This window comes from Adelges cooleyi, unplaced genomic scaffold (genome assembly GCF_023614345.1).
Source record: "Adelges cooleyi isolate 19-005CV unplaced genomic scaffold, UGA_ACOO_1.1 ACOO_flye_CR_arks_rails_tigmint_CR_PRNA_247, whole genome shotgun sequence".
In the NCBI taxonomy this organism is placed as follows: Eukaryota; Metazoa; Arthropoda; class Insecta; order Hemiptera; family Adelgidae; genus Adelges; species Adelges cooleyi.
The window spans coordinates 8895143-8908073 of NW_026095912.1; the positions used below are offsets into that span (position 1 = coordinate 8895143).

The 12931-nt window shown below is 32.0% G+C and overlaps 2 protein-coding genes across 4 annotated transcripts; one reads left to right on the forward strand and one right to left on the reverse strand.

Annotated features, from left to right (window-relative positions):
• Positions 1-1880: 1880 nt before the first annotated feature.
• LOC126836508 (major facilitator superfamily domain-containing protein 1-like) lies at positions 1881-7753 on the reverse strand. 3 transcript variants are annotated; one of them, XM_050569995.1, is made up of 13 exons: positions 7643-7753; positions 7431-7583; positions 7235-7343; positions 6175-6334; positions 5908-6058; positions 5708-5833; positions 4831-5042; positions 4513-4723; positions 4130-4343; positions 3949-4046; positions 3375-3487; positions 3197-3296; positions 1881-2201 (listed from the first exon to the last, which is right to left on the reverse strand). In XM_050569995.1, exons 4-13 carry the CDS (start codon positions 6308-6310, stop codon positions 2147-2149), a joined length of 1416 nt encoding a protein of 471 aa, XP_050425952.1. In that variant the 5' UTR covers positions 6311-6334; positions 7235-7343; positions 7431-7583; positions 7643-7753; the 3' UTR covers positions 1881-2146. The 3 variants fall into 3 exon arrangements, with proteins under 3 accessions (XP_050425952.1, XP_050425953.1, XP_050425954.1); XM_050569996.1 differs by having other exon boundaries at positions 6175-6332; positions 7235-7583; XM_050569997.1 differs by lacking the exons at positions 7235-7343; positions 7431-7583; positions 7643-7753 and adding an exon at positions 7101-7217.
• Positions 7754-11464: 3711 nt separating this feature from the next.
• On the forward strand, positions 11465-12908 carry LOC126836510 (tubulin alpha-1 chain-like). Its single transcript, XM_050569998.1, has 2 exons — positions 11465-11690; positions 11782-12908. Exons 1-2 carry the CDS (start codon positions 11465-11467, stop codon positions 12906-12908), a joined length of 1353 nt encoding a protein of 450 aa, XP_050425955.1.
• Positions 12909-12931: the final 23 nt, after the last annotated feature.

Genomic DNA, 12931 nt, shown 5'->3' on the forward strand with positions numbered 1-12931 from the left:
TAAACTATAGATATCATAATTTATGGTCGTATAACTAGTCAATATGGCATAATAGGTTAATTGTTATTGACTAGTTAAACTACCTAGTTGAAGTTTAGTTAATTTGAAAATATGTCGACTTAGTTACACTATAAAAATAGTTTTAAAACAAAATTAGGTATTTGCTAAGTTAAAAACTATTTGCAAAGAATATAAACTAATAATAATTATTATTTATTTAGTTTTCATTTATAAGGAAAAATCCAAAATTGTATAAAAAAAAATAACATTTTAGTTTACTGAAAATATTTAATTAAATTTAAAATTTGCGATGCTCAATCAAATTAGAAAAAGACAAGAAAAAATGTGTTTGTGAGAATCTAAGTTACATATTCCCTGTAAAACTGTTTCTCTGAGTAATTTATACCTCCTGGATTATAAAAATATTGCTTAATAACATTTCGGAGTAACCACTAACCTTGTTTATTTTACAGTATCTTCATCGTTAAGTTATAATATTATGTAATAGAAAATTTTAATAATAAATGTAATTATATGTATGGTCTTTAATACTTATTAATCGTATGTATGTATACTAAGATATTCAACTGTATCCAATATTTAACTTGTACTTTCAAACCTTTTAATAAATTACTATGCTACCTTACAAGAATGTTGTTACTTTTATATTCGTTAAACACCAAAATTATTATCCGATAAAAGTATTTAAGCTTGACTTTAGAATTCAAGAGTATTTTGTTAAAATAGATAACATAAAAATGTAGAATACTAGCAAAGATTTAATAATCATCAATATTTTCTTATTATTTGTTTAGATTTTATAATAACATAACATTAACTTTTAGGTTTGTTGGAACATGGCTAATAAAATAAATAATTAAGTTATTTAGTCATATTTGCATCGTTGTATGCAATCAATATTGATTTCAATTATTTTTGTTATCATTACGGTGTTTATCCAATCTGTATGTTTTGGGAACACCCTTAATTTACCAGCTATTGTAAGGTTTCTAATTTTGCTCGATTTGATTAGGTATAACATACAGTAAAATATTAACAAATTTGCAAGCACATAGTTACATTGTAGCCATCGACAAGAAGCTTCGATAGTTAGTTTTTGACAATTGCAGTCATCACAGAAACTGAGATATAAATAAGTAGTTAAAGAATTCTAACAGCTAGCGCCAATAAAAGCAACTACTATAATTTTTTGGTATAATATATAATTTTATTTATTAAAATGTATACTATACACATTTCGAGACATTTCGCTGTTGTCGAGTGAAATGCTCGTCTTTATATAAATCAGTTACGATACAAGGTAATAATAATAAATATATATATTTTTGATTATCTATATTTTAAACACAAATTATATGTTGATGTATGGTCGCTTAATACAAAATCGTTTTACAATTATTTTTTACTTTTGTATACATTTTATTTTTTTTTGTAAATAATATAAAATATGTGTTAACAAAATAAAAAACAACAAAGATTATTCGATAATCTTTAAGGAGCAGTCCTAATATTAAATATAATAATAATAATAATAATATAATATTAACATCACAAATAAAATTTTACTAGTCTTTTTTACTGAATAAAAATTTTAATTAATAATACGTTACGCTTAGGTATTTGGTAACAAAATATAATATTTATAAAAAAAAATTAAGGAACATAACTAACACGCAAAAAAATTTGTTTTAATAGATAAAGAGGAAATGATAAAAAAAACATTAAAATTATAAACACTACGATAATATTAATAATAAAAATTATTGAAAGTATAAAATTTTAACTTAACAGAGAGTGTAAATCGAAATAATAGTATAATAAACTAATAACTAGTATAGTAAACGATAAATAATTCTAAAACGTTATTAATTAATTTAATAAGCTATAATAATTGTATGTGATATTTTATAAATAGTGTATTTATATTATATTTAATATTGATATACATTAGGTTTCAAGATAAGTATTGGAATAATACATATATATATGCCTATTAAGACATAATAATTTGATAATATTTTGTCAGTTAATATATTCTATACACAAGTAAAAATAATAAATGTGTATAGGTCTGGTTTTTTTTTAGTTAGGTATTATAAAATTTTAAAAATAAATAAAAGTTCTTTTAGTCTTCATTGGTCGTATCTTTAAGTAGATTTTCTTGTTCCGGCTGAGGAATTCTAAATAACAAGAAAAAGTAATTATGAATCATGAAAAAAATAACAATATTAATAATAACTATTATAAATTAGATATCCTTTAGCTGCTAAATGTGTCTTACATTCATTATTTAAAATATATAACTTGTTAAATGTTAAATTCAAGCACAGTAAATAAATAAATAATTTATATAAACGATGATTAAGTTAACAAAAAATGTTATTTGAATAAAAAATATACAAATGTTCAATGTACCAACAATGTTCAACGTATCATTTTTTAGCGTTCAGTTCAGAAGAATAGTTTTTGTGTGTGTAATTATATAACGTTCAAATGCACGTGTAACTGTTGTACGAATATTTATATTACGATATGTTCGAATCGTTATTAAGAGGGCGTCGCACCGCCTATTTTTAAGGAGTAAAGTATAGGCAATTTTTCACAAAATCTTAATTTAAAGGTTTAACTGTGATGTGTAATTATTAGTTCAATAACTAGGACTAATTTATTTTTCGGACTATCACAGCATCCTTGAAAGAGATTTCAAAAAAGAAATTTCAAAAAAAATTTCATCTCTACATGTTTAAGCAGACTGAAAATAACTCGCTTAATTTTGGTTTTAGAGTAAAAGCACCCATTATAAAATTAAAAGAGAACAATATTCCGGAGGGCAAGACGGTGCGTTTGTTTCATTATTCCAAGTTTAACGCTCAATACATAGTTTAGAAATAACGACTATTTTAACATTTTTAAATGTTAAAAAAAAAAAAAATTTTTTTTAACGCACCATCTTACCCTCCGGAAAATTGTTTTCTTTTAATTTTATAATGGGTGCTTTTACTCTAAAATTAAAATTAAGCGAGTTATTTTCAGTCTACTTAAACATGTTTTTACCATTGAAAATCACCGGTGCGATGCCCTCTTAACTAGTGAACTGAATGTTTTTTTATTTTAACCGTTCATGTTTGTAACATTACGGAACCCTATTATTAATAACAGGACGAAAGGATCTTACTTGTTTGACTCCATTTCATGTCTTTGGTTAATACTCATGTTTAACTCTCCTTTATCCAAAGTATCAGACAACCATAAAACAGCAGACAACAGCAAAGCGACTAGAAAATAAATGATAAGTATTCATGTTATTCGTCACCATTGATAACTACAGATAGCTATCGTATCAAATTTATTACCAGTCAACAAAAAGCAGAAAAACAATTCTACCATGTAGTAGCCGTCAGCGTCTACTATAATACCTGTCAGTAAAGCAACGGTTCCGAGTCCGAGGTTTTCTACTGCTTGAGCGCTGTAACATGTCAAAAGTATTTTTGTAAGTCCAATAACTCTATCCTTGAGAAAATACGATTAAGGAGGCCGCAGCATGGTTTTTACATAAAAATATTAAGTATAGATATCAAAAAAAAAAAAACGCCACCCCATTGATAAAGTTTTTCTCTAGACTTTGTGAGAAGAAACCTAGAAAATTTGTCGACATATCAATACATATTTAAAAAATTAAAATCCAACATTGGGAAGTATGTCTAATTGAGCACCGCTTATTGGTCTAAAACGCAAGAAAACTAGTTATGCTCAAACCCCCTTAAGGGGTAGATTTACCAAATTCTCACAATGTATAGACAAAACTTTACCAATGGGGTGGCGTTTTTATTTTTATGATATCTATACTTAATTTTTTTTTTGTATAAACCATGCTGCAGTCCTCTTAATAGTCATATTTCTTGTCAACACCGTTTGAACATTACTCACATGCCGTACGCTGTTCCCATCTGATATTCAGGTACAACCATTGCGATCAACGGCCATAAAGCACTAGCCAACATTGAATACGATGTTCCCATAGTCAACTAAAGTACAGATTACAGTATGGAGTTTTAAAAAATATAAATAAATTACGGTAGGTAGAAGTTTGTTGAAAACCATCACTCACCATCGCCACATATGGATTAATGAAAGTAAATGTCAAAAGCATATGAGCTACTAGTGTTCCTAGTACTGATATGAATACCCAAAATACATTTCGTCCAGTTTTGTCGATCACAAAGCCGAACAGAGGCGCGAGAAAGGCGCCTAAACTGTAGATCAATCCGTTGATGATGTTAGCTTCACCAGGAGAATAGTTATATTTTTTCTCAAAAAATACCCTAGGAAAAAAAAATGAATTACCAACACATAATTGAGGTAAATATAAAACAACGCTGAATAAATCATTAAATTAAAACAAACCCCAAGTCTTAAAAAATACATATGAATGTAATATAGTATAATATATTTATCATCGAGTCACATTAAATAATTAGGTTGCAATCTTACTTTCCAAGAGCCACAAATGGAAATATGGACGCATAATAACAAACAATTATAAACGATATGAGCCAAAACGATTTGGTAAAATGTTTGACGTCTGTCAATTTAACAACTTCACCGGACTCGGGTAATTTTCGGTGAAGCAATTTTTCCGCTCGTTTGTCTTGCCAAGCGAGCAGCAATCCGCTTACCAACGAAATGACACAAGTCAAACTCGCTGTACGAACATAATAAACAGAAGCCGTTGTAAAAATTACACAACATAATAATATATTATCTCTGATCTCATTATACAATTATAATTGTGAAATTTGATCAATTTACCTATAAGTAACACTATGGACATGGACACATTATCAGGACCCTGATAAACTGTCTTGACATACTTGTACAGCGGCTCCATAACAAGGAAATTCACTGTCGATCCCACCCTTGCAAAACTCAGTTGAAATCCAAACACCATATTAAGTTCCTTTCCTTTGAACCACAACACGGCATAATTATTTTGCGCAACTGCCAAAGATTCACCGCCAGTTCTATAAAAGTAAGTGAAAAATGTAAATTGCAATGAACAAATTATTAGTCATACTAATAATTAAAAAAATTATTAATTATAAATTATAAAAATTATAATCACTACAATATTAATAAAAATAAAATAAAAACTAGTTAAAATAAGCATGTTAAAACCAAACTATACGTTTTATAACTTTACAAGTCTGAAACGAGTACACTTTCCCTTATTTTAGATTTACATTGTTGCATAAGTAAATTGTTGGTTGATAAGGAAATTTAATATTGAATGTATAGTGAAGTAGTTTAATCTAAATAATAAGTCTGACAAATTTATCCCAATACATTTAAGTATTTTACAAATGATAAATAACATGATCTTGGTTAATAAAGTTAGCATACAAATTGAATAGAAATTTGCTATAATGAAACTATGTATATTTTTATAAGTTTTTTACAGTATCAAAAAAATAGTTCAACTATTTATTAACATTTGACTCAAGATTTATAACTAAAATTCTGTTTTATAAACTGTTCTTATATTAAAATACATTTTTTGTTTTAACCAGTTCATAGTCAAACAATTTTTTGTTACTGATGAAAAACTTTGAAAAATACTATGTATACATTGATATTTCATATTATAATAACTTTATTAGAATTTAAATGTATATTTATAAAATTTTACCCAAATATAAGACGGCCTAGAAGCATCAGCCAAAGTGTATTGAAATACGCACCAGCCGCAAACACTATTTGGCCGATCACGACCAATAAAGCGTAAATTATGGTACCTAAACGAAGTCCAAAAACCCTAAAAATGAAATACATAATTAGCAGCAGTAAAACAATTTAATTGACTTCCTGCACACTAATCAAACTTCAAACCTGTCAATTAAAAATCCACCGACAATACACAGAATAACGTTTGGCCAAGCGTACCAAGAATATAGATACACAAACTGCGATGTAGTTAGGTTCATGTCTTTTAAGAAATTGTCTTGTAATGCTCCAGGGTTGTCATAACAAAAATATGAACCTAAAATAAGAATTTTTTTCTCATTAATTTGTATATATCTAAATACATAAACATGTAATTATACATATCCTATAGGTATTAACATCAATGTAGTTATTGTAGTGCGTTAGGCTTACCGAATCCTATTATGCACATAAAAAATAATGCCAAAAGTCGCTGTAGTAAATGACTTGGGTGTTTCCATGTTATTATGTCTTCTTCAATATGATGATACTTGACAGACCCAGACGCCACAGGCTGCTCATCTTCCATTGTGAAGTGTGTTAAAGAAGTTCTCTGTAACAATTATAAATTGGTTATTTAATATACCCTAACAATGTAAAAGTCCATTAAATGGCGGAGAATGAGCGTTTAATTTATTTTAACTATAAAGAAAAATTGTATTAATGAGATTTATGTCTTTACAATATAAAAAGCAAAAACAATATTAACCGCATAACAAAAAAATATAGAACACCTTGTATAGTTTGGTAAATTAATATTATAGAAAATTAGTACAACCTATTGGCCAGTCAAAACAGATTTTAAGGTTTGAAGAGATAAGCGTGTAGTTATTTTTAAAAATACTTTCTCATTTCTATTCCTACCATATGGTACAGAATAACTATGTAAAGTTTGTCGACGGAAATGTCGTAAAATTTATTAAATAAATAATTGGGAATAGAATTGAAACAATGCTTGAAAGATCACACTGTATTTAATTACTCCTATTCTCAATCGATGTGAGCAAGCATAAAAATATCAAGGCCAATATCATTCAATAGTAACATCAGGAATGCTACACGTGAAGGTAAACACCATTTTCGGCATTGCAAGTAAGAATGTAGGTATAATATTATGGATAACTACAGTAAATATAATTTTATTACAGTAATACACTTAAAATGATAATAGGATATAGACTCGAACGTCATATACTCGTAAGCATAGGAGAATAATGTTTTTAATACCATTTTTCATTATCAATATTGCCTAGGAAAGTAACGAGTAAACGGATTTGTTTCAAATACCTAAAGATTAAATAATAATAAAAAGTACTCGCCTGTTAAAATATCTCCGTAAGTTGTTACTGACATTATCAACGTTTTATTCGGTAATACAATGTCATAATGTAATGAATAAAATTATTAGGCAGCCAAAGTAAGTAGTTTAAGTAGTATAAGTAGTTCGACTTACCTAAGTGTTAATTTTTTTCCTCGCTTTTTAGGAAGTTTCTTCTTTTTTTTTTTAAACAATAATTATTGTAGTCATACTTCGTCGGTGTACTTCGGTTTTCGGTGCTGTACTGTGGCGGCAAAAAACCCGTATGGCAATACAATTGTAAAACTATTATTATTATTTTATAACTATTATATTATTGTTATTTTATTACATAAATACGATCCGTGGTGAGGTAGTATTCGGTGTCAAACCATCGTGTCGCGTCCGAGCTTAAGTGTTTTTTATTGACGAACAATGGTAGCGCAGTGTTGTATTATCAAAGACCGTCACCAGTCATATGTTGGACGATAACATTGTCTACTATCTGTAATAATAATAAAATATGATAAAACAATAATAATAATAAAAAATAAAAAATTTTACCACTTTGCACAATTTGTCACAAGTCACAACCCGTATAAATTTATTATCGTACTGCATACAAAAACAATCTCTATTCTCCATCAACTAACAGCGGCTAAAAAATATTATGTGAAAAAAACAATAATTCTACCTCCACCACCAAAGCGGCGGCTTGCCCAACAGCTGTTTTGCAATTTGCAGATACTATTGCTTGTTTTAGCCATATCATTATTTTGTATATGTATATAGCTCACTGAACTGAATACATGGAACGCGCGTTGACCATGAGTTTAGCACATGATAACAATAATAAATTACAGTTATTCCGTGATGTCAGTATTGAAAATTATCTCCTTGTCGGAGGCTACCGTTTTGAGTCTGATAATGTTGTACTCTCTCTCTCTCTCTCTCTCTATATATATATATATATATATATATATATATATTATTAAATAATTTTGTATTTTATATGAGCTGTACTTAATTAAATTATGTTATCAGTTTTCTTATTTTGTAAAAATAATAATGTAATAATAGTTAAAAAACAAATTATACTATGTCCCTAATTTAATGAAAATTTTCAATTTTAAAATAAAAATACCCAAAATAAGAAAGACTAATTAGAATCATGTATTTGAAATAATAGTTCATTTATTCTCTTTATTAAACAATTCAATTTTTTCCATTTTATTGGTAGGTATGCGCCATCGTCGATAAACATCACAAATAACATTTACAGATAGATATTATATTATATAGGCCAGCGTTTTCTTGGTTCTCTTTATTTGTTGACACTTTAATCATTCGTATATTTGAGTAAACCACACTTTGACTTACAATAGTCAATTTTATAATTTTAGTATCGATGCTTAGCTGAGAAGGCTAAAGGTACTATTTTTACAATATGGTATAATACTTACTTTTGTTAAAAGACCTACGATATCTTTTAAACCGCTAAGCCGATTTATTCATGCAGCGTCACTATAGATCAGAAAAAGTATTTATTAGTTAATTTAATGGGCCTAAAATTTTAAAAATTCATCTTTTAAAAATCGAGAAAAACACCAAACAAATTTACACGAAACCCAAAAGAAAAAGGTAGGATATTTACAATTTACCTTCAGAAAATTTTAGGTTGCTATATTATGTGAGTCGACAGTCAATAGGTGTCCAAAAAAAAGTTTTCATTATATTGTTAATATTTGTTGTTGGTTTTACAGACGACCTACTCTATAGCTAAAAATACAATTTTAAGCACATTACTGTTATGACAGTGCTTTATTAATTAATATATAATTATATTTCTACCATCTGCAGATATGCATCGAAGCGTTTATTGAAAAGTAATTTAATCACTTTAGATTTTAATGATTTCTGTAGACCGATTTCTTTCGTCCAAATATTTCCCATCTGTACTGGTTTTTTTTTATAAAAAAGTCTATTTAAATTTAATTAAACCCGCTAAGTTCCCACTGACTATTTAAAATATTCTAAAATTAGATCTTATTTGAAAAAAAACTGGTTTCTTATGTACTGTAAAAAAACAATAATTAGCGTGAAAGCTGTTCAAATACATTTTTGTTTTTAATAATTCTATCTAATGTATTTTATACAGACACTTAAAAAGTCTTGTAAACATATCTCGTACTTCAAGTCAACTATGTATGTTTTGGAATAATATAAGACTGTGGCAGCTAAATTGGCCAGGCCATATACGTTTTCTAAAGCGCTTAAACTTTCTGAAATCTGAGTGTAAGCAAAACCATATAAAGACGGTGGTCGGTGTAGTTACAAAGAAAAATCAATACTCTACCAAGTAGCATTTATTTTTTATTTTTTTCATCTTATGTTCCAACGGTTCCAGTGGTTGGTAGGTATTATATTCGCACCCCTTGGCAACGGATAAAGCCGCGCAGTCGCACTCCGTGCAGTCTCTTATATTTTTTTTTGTCTGACTAGGGGTGGCAATGACGGTGTAGTCCTTCCACCCTTCACACCCCATTGACCCCAGACTTCATACCCCCGTGACGTTTTCTGCGTACAGCCTTGCCTGCCGGTTAGGTATGGGAGAACAATATTGATCGTGCCAAACACGGTATTTGGATTCGCCTCAACGCGCATGTGTATGTTCTATATATATCAAAACTATAACCGAGACGTACTCAACCCTGCGCCGTTTGCAAAATATAAAATCAATACACGTGACCCGTGGTAAACGACAGCTCGTTTCAAATGTGCAGAAGAAGTAGAATCATGTAAAATACTACAAATCCGCAACGAAAACACAGATTATGATGGGCGCTTTCCGAGACTGATTCGACATTAACATATTATTAAATAACAAACTTAAAAATTTTAATCCACCAGCACATTTTTAAACTCTTGCTTTTGCTATCGATTTTTATTACTCAGAATTTTCGTAAAATAAATAACATCTTGTAGAAGGTAAATTATCCAAACCGGATACTCCACTATTTTAAAAAAAATTAATTTGTAGACAATTTTTATACCCATAATCAGTAGGTAAACAGTGGCCTATTAAAGGGAGGGTGCGATATGGTCGAAGACACCATCTGTTTGAGTTTTATCATCATACTATTTTGTTATTGTATTGGTACACGAGAATAAAAATGCATAGTTGGTCTAACTAAAATAATTATGGTAAATAGGGACACAATAAATGACACTAACATTTTAATTGGTCCAATTTAATGTGTTTTTTCTGTGTATTCATTCAGAAATAAAAAATGTAAATACTATTTTTCTAACTGTAAGTTTGATACATTATTATCAAAAGAAAAAAATGAGCTGTGATTGTAACTGCCATAAACGACTATATTTATAGTATATAATATTATCTAATCCACTATACGTAGTTGTACTTGTAAGTATACACATTACTCATAGTCATTACTCATTACCAACTTTTTGTTACCTATGGAGTATTCAATATTCGAAACACATAGATAAAGCTGTAGAATTCTGTATGGATTATCTCCTTAATAGGTGTTACCAGTGTACATTTTACATACACATGTCCAAATTAGTGTCACATAACACATTAACCAAACTCAGCTATTCAACGCTAAGATGGTTTGGTGCTTGGATTATGTGTAATTGTATTATAATAATATTGATGAATATATGAACCTAACCTTTATTAGTATGTCTATATTTATAAACGATTAATTTATTTATAATCGAAAGTATTTAAATAATTTTAAAAAGTATTCTCGACAAGAAGGCTAGTATTAGACATTTTAATGTTTATCGCTATTAACTGCGAATGCATTTTTTTGTTTATTGAACAAAGCTTAGTTGTTGCCCCTAAGTCTTTAATTCCATACATTTGGCATTGTCCATAAAATATGTCAATTTTAGAATTGAGTGGGAATTATAACTAAGTGAAAAAGATGGCATGACGAACGTCGAAAACCCTCGCTGATCTAAGACAGCCCACATCAGCGGGGGTTTCTAAAATGTATAGTAAAAATATTTGCAAATATTTGTGTCGTAAAGTACGGAAAACATTTTAAGGAACTCGTTGTTCTTGAATCCTAAACGACCATTATTGCTTTTTCCTCTAATCCAAAAGTAAATCCGCGCCTGCATTTGGTTTCGCAAAAAAGTTTCCGCAAAACGGTCATTGTTGCATTATAACAATTATTTAAAAGTACTTATTATCGACTCCCTGGCCAAAAACAAATGCGGTCCTACGTGCTTGTTGTCGACTAGCCGAGTTCATTATTTGGACAACCGCTACTCGTTAAACACTGCTTTTGTTTGTCCGTTTAAGTTTTTCGATTAGTTTTCTTATTTCTTTGAAGCCTTTCGTCAGTGACAATGCGTGAATGTATCTCCGTGCACGTCGGCCAGGCCGGTGTCCAGATCGGCAACGCTTGCTGGGAACTGTATTGCCTGGAACACGGCATACAACCCGACGGACAGATGCCGTCTGACAAGACCATCGGCAGCGGCGACGACAGTTTCAACACTTTCTTCAGCGAAACGGGCGCCGGCAAGCACGTGCCCAGGGCCGTGTTCATCGACCTCGAACCGACCGTAGTGGGTGAGGAGTGGAGGGAAACATAGTTTTTTTTTAGCAGAAACATTTTCGGGGTTATACGCTTATTGCTAACCTACGCGGTTGACGTTTGCAGACGAGGTGCGGACCGGCACGTACCGACAATTGTTCCATCCCGAGCAGTTGATCACGGGCAAAGAAGACGCGGCCAACAACTACGCGCGCGGTCACTACACGGTGGGCAAAGAAATCGTCGACCTGGTGCTGGACCGGATCAGAAAACTAGCAGACCAGTGCACTGGTCTGCAAGGCTTTCTGATATTCCACTCGTTTGGCGGCGGCACCGGTTCGGGGTTCGCGTCGCTGTTGATGGAACGCCTCAGCGTGGATTACGGCAAAAAAAGCAAACTCGAGTTTGCCATTTACCCGGCGCCGCAGGTGTCCACCGCGGTGGTAGAGCCGTACAACTCGGTGCTGACAACGCACACCACGCTGGAGCATTCGGACTGCGCGTTCATGGTGGACAACGAGGCCATCTACGACATATGCCGCCGGAACCTGGACATCGAGCGGCCCACGTACACCAATCTGAATCGGCTCATCGGTCAGATCGTATCGTCCATTACGGCATCGCTGCGGTTTGACGGCGCGCTCAACGTGGACCTGACCGAGTTCCAGACCAACCTGGTGCCGTACCCGCGTATCCACTTCCCGCTGGCCACGTACGCACCGGTCATATCTGCCGAGAAGGCGTATCACGAACAGCTGTCCGTGGCCGAAATCACCAACGCGTGTTTCGAGCCGGCCAACCAGATGGTCAAGTGCGATCCCCGGCACGGCAAGTACATGGCGTGCTGCATGTTGTACCGCGGTGACGTGGTGCCCAAAGATGTCAACGCCGCCATAGCCACCATCAAGACAAAGCGCACCATACAGTTTGTAGACTGGTGCCCGACCGGTTTCAAGGTCGGCATCAACTATCAGCCGCCAACCGTCGTGCCCGGCGGCGATTTAGCGAAAGTACAGCGCGCTGTCTGCATGTTGTCCAACACAACGGCCATCGCCGAAGCCTGGGCGCGCCTCGATCACAAGTTTGACTTGATGTACGCGAAACGTGCGTTTGTCCACTGGTACGTCGGTGAGGGTATGGAGGAAGGAGAGTTCTCAGAAGCCAGAGAGGATTTGGCAGCCCTCGAAAAAGACTATGAAGAGGTCGGTATGGACTCGGTCGAAGGCGAAGGTGAAGGCGGTGAGGAAGCTTAACTTCTGGGTTTTGATGTTTTTCC

Excerpts from the sequence above, each read along its gene's own strand:
- LOC126836508 (XM_050569995.1), bottom strand. The coding sequence starts at position 6,310 with ATGGAAGATGAGCAGCCTGTGGCGTCTGGGTCTGTCAAGTATCATCAT. Across the intron at positions 4,047-4,129 it reads TTAATCCATATGTGGCGATG|TTGACTATGGGAACATCGTA; the intron begins GTGAGTGATGGT and ends TCTGTACTTTAG. Across the intron at positions 3,297-3,374 it reads TTTCTGCTTTTTGTTGACTG|TCGCTTTGCTGTTGTCTGCT; the intron begins GTAATAAATTTG and ends TTTATTTTCTAG.
- LOC126836510 (XM_050569998.1), top strand. The coding sequence starts at position 11,465 with ATGCGTGAATGTATCTCCGTGCACGTCGGCCAGGCCGGTGTCCAGATC. Across the intron at positions 11,691-11,781 it reads CCTCGAACCGACCGTAGTGG|ACGAGGTGCGGACCGGCACG; the intron begins GTGAGGAGTGGA and ends TGACGTTTGCAG.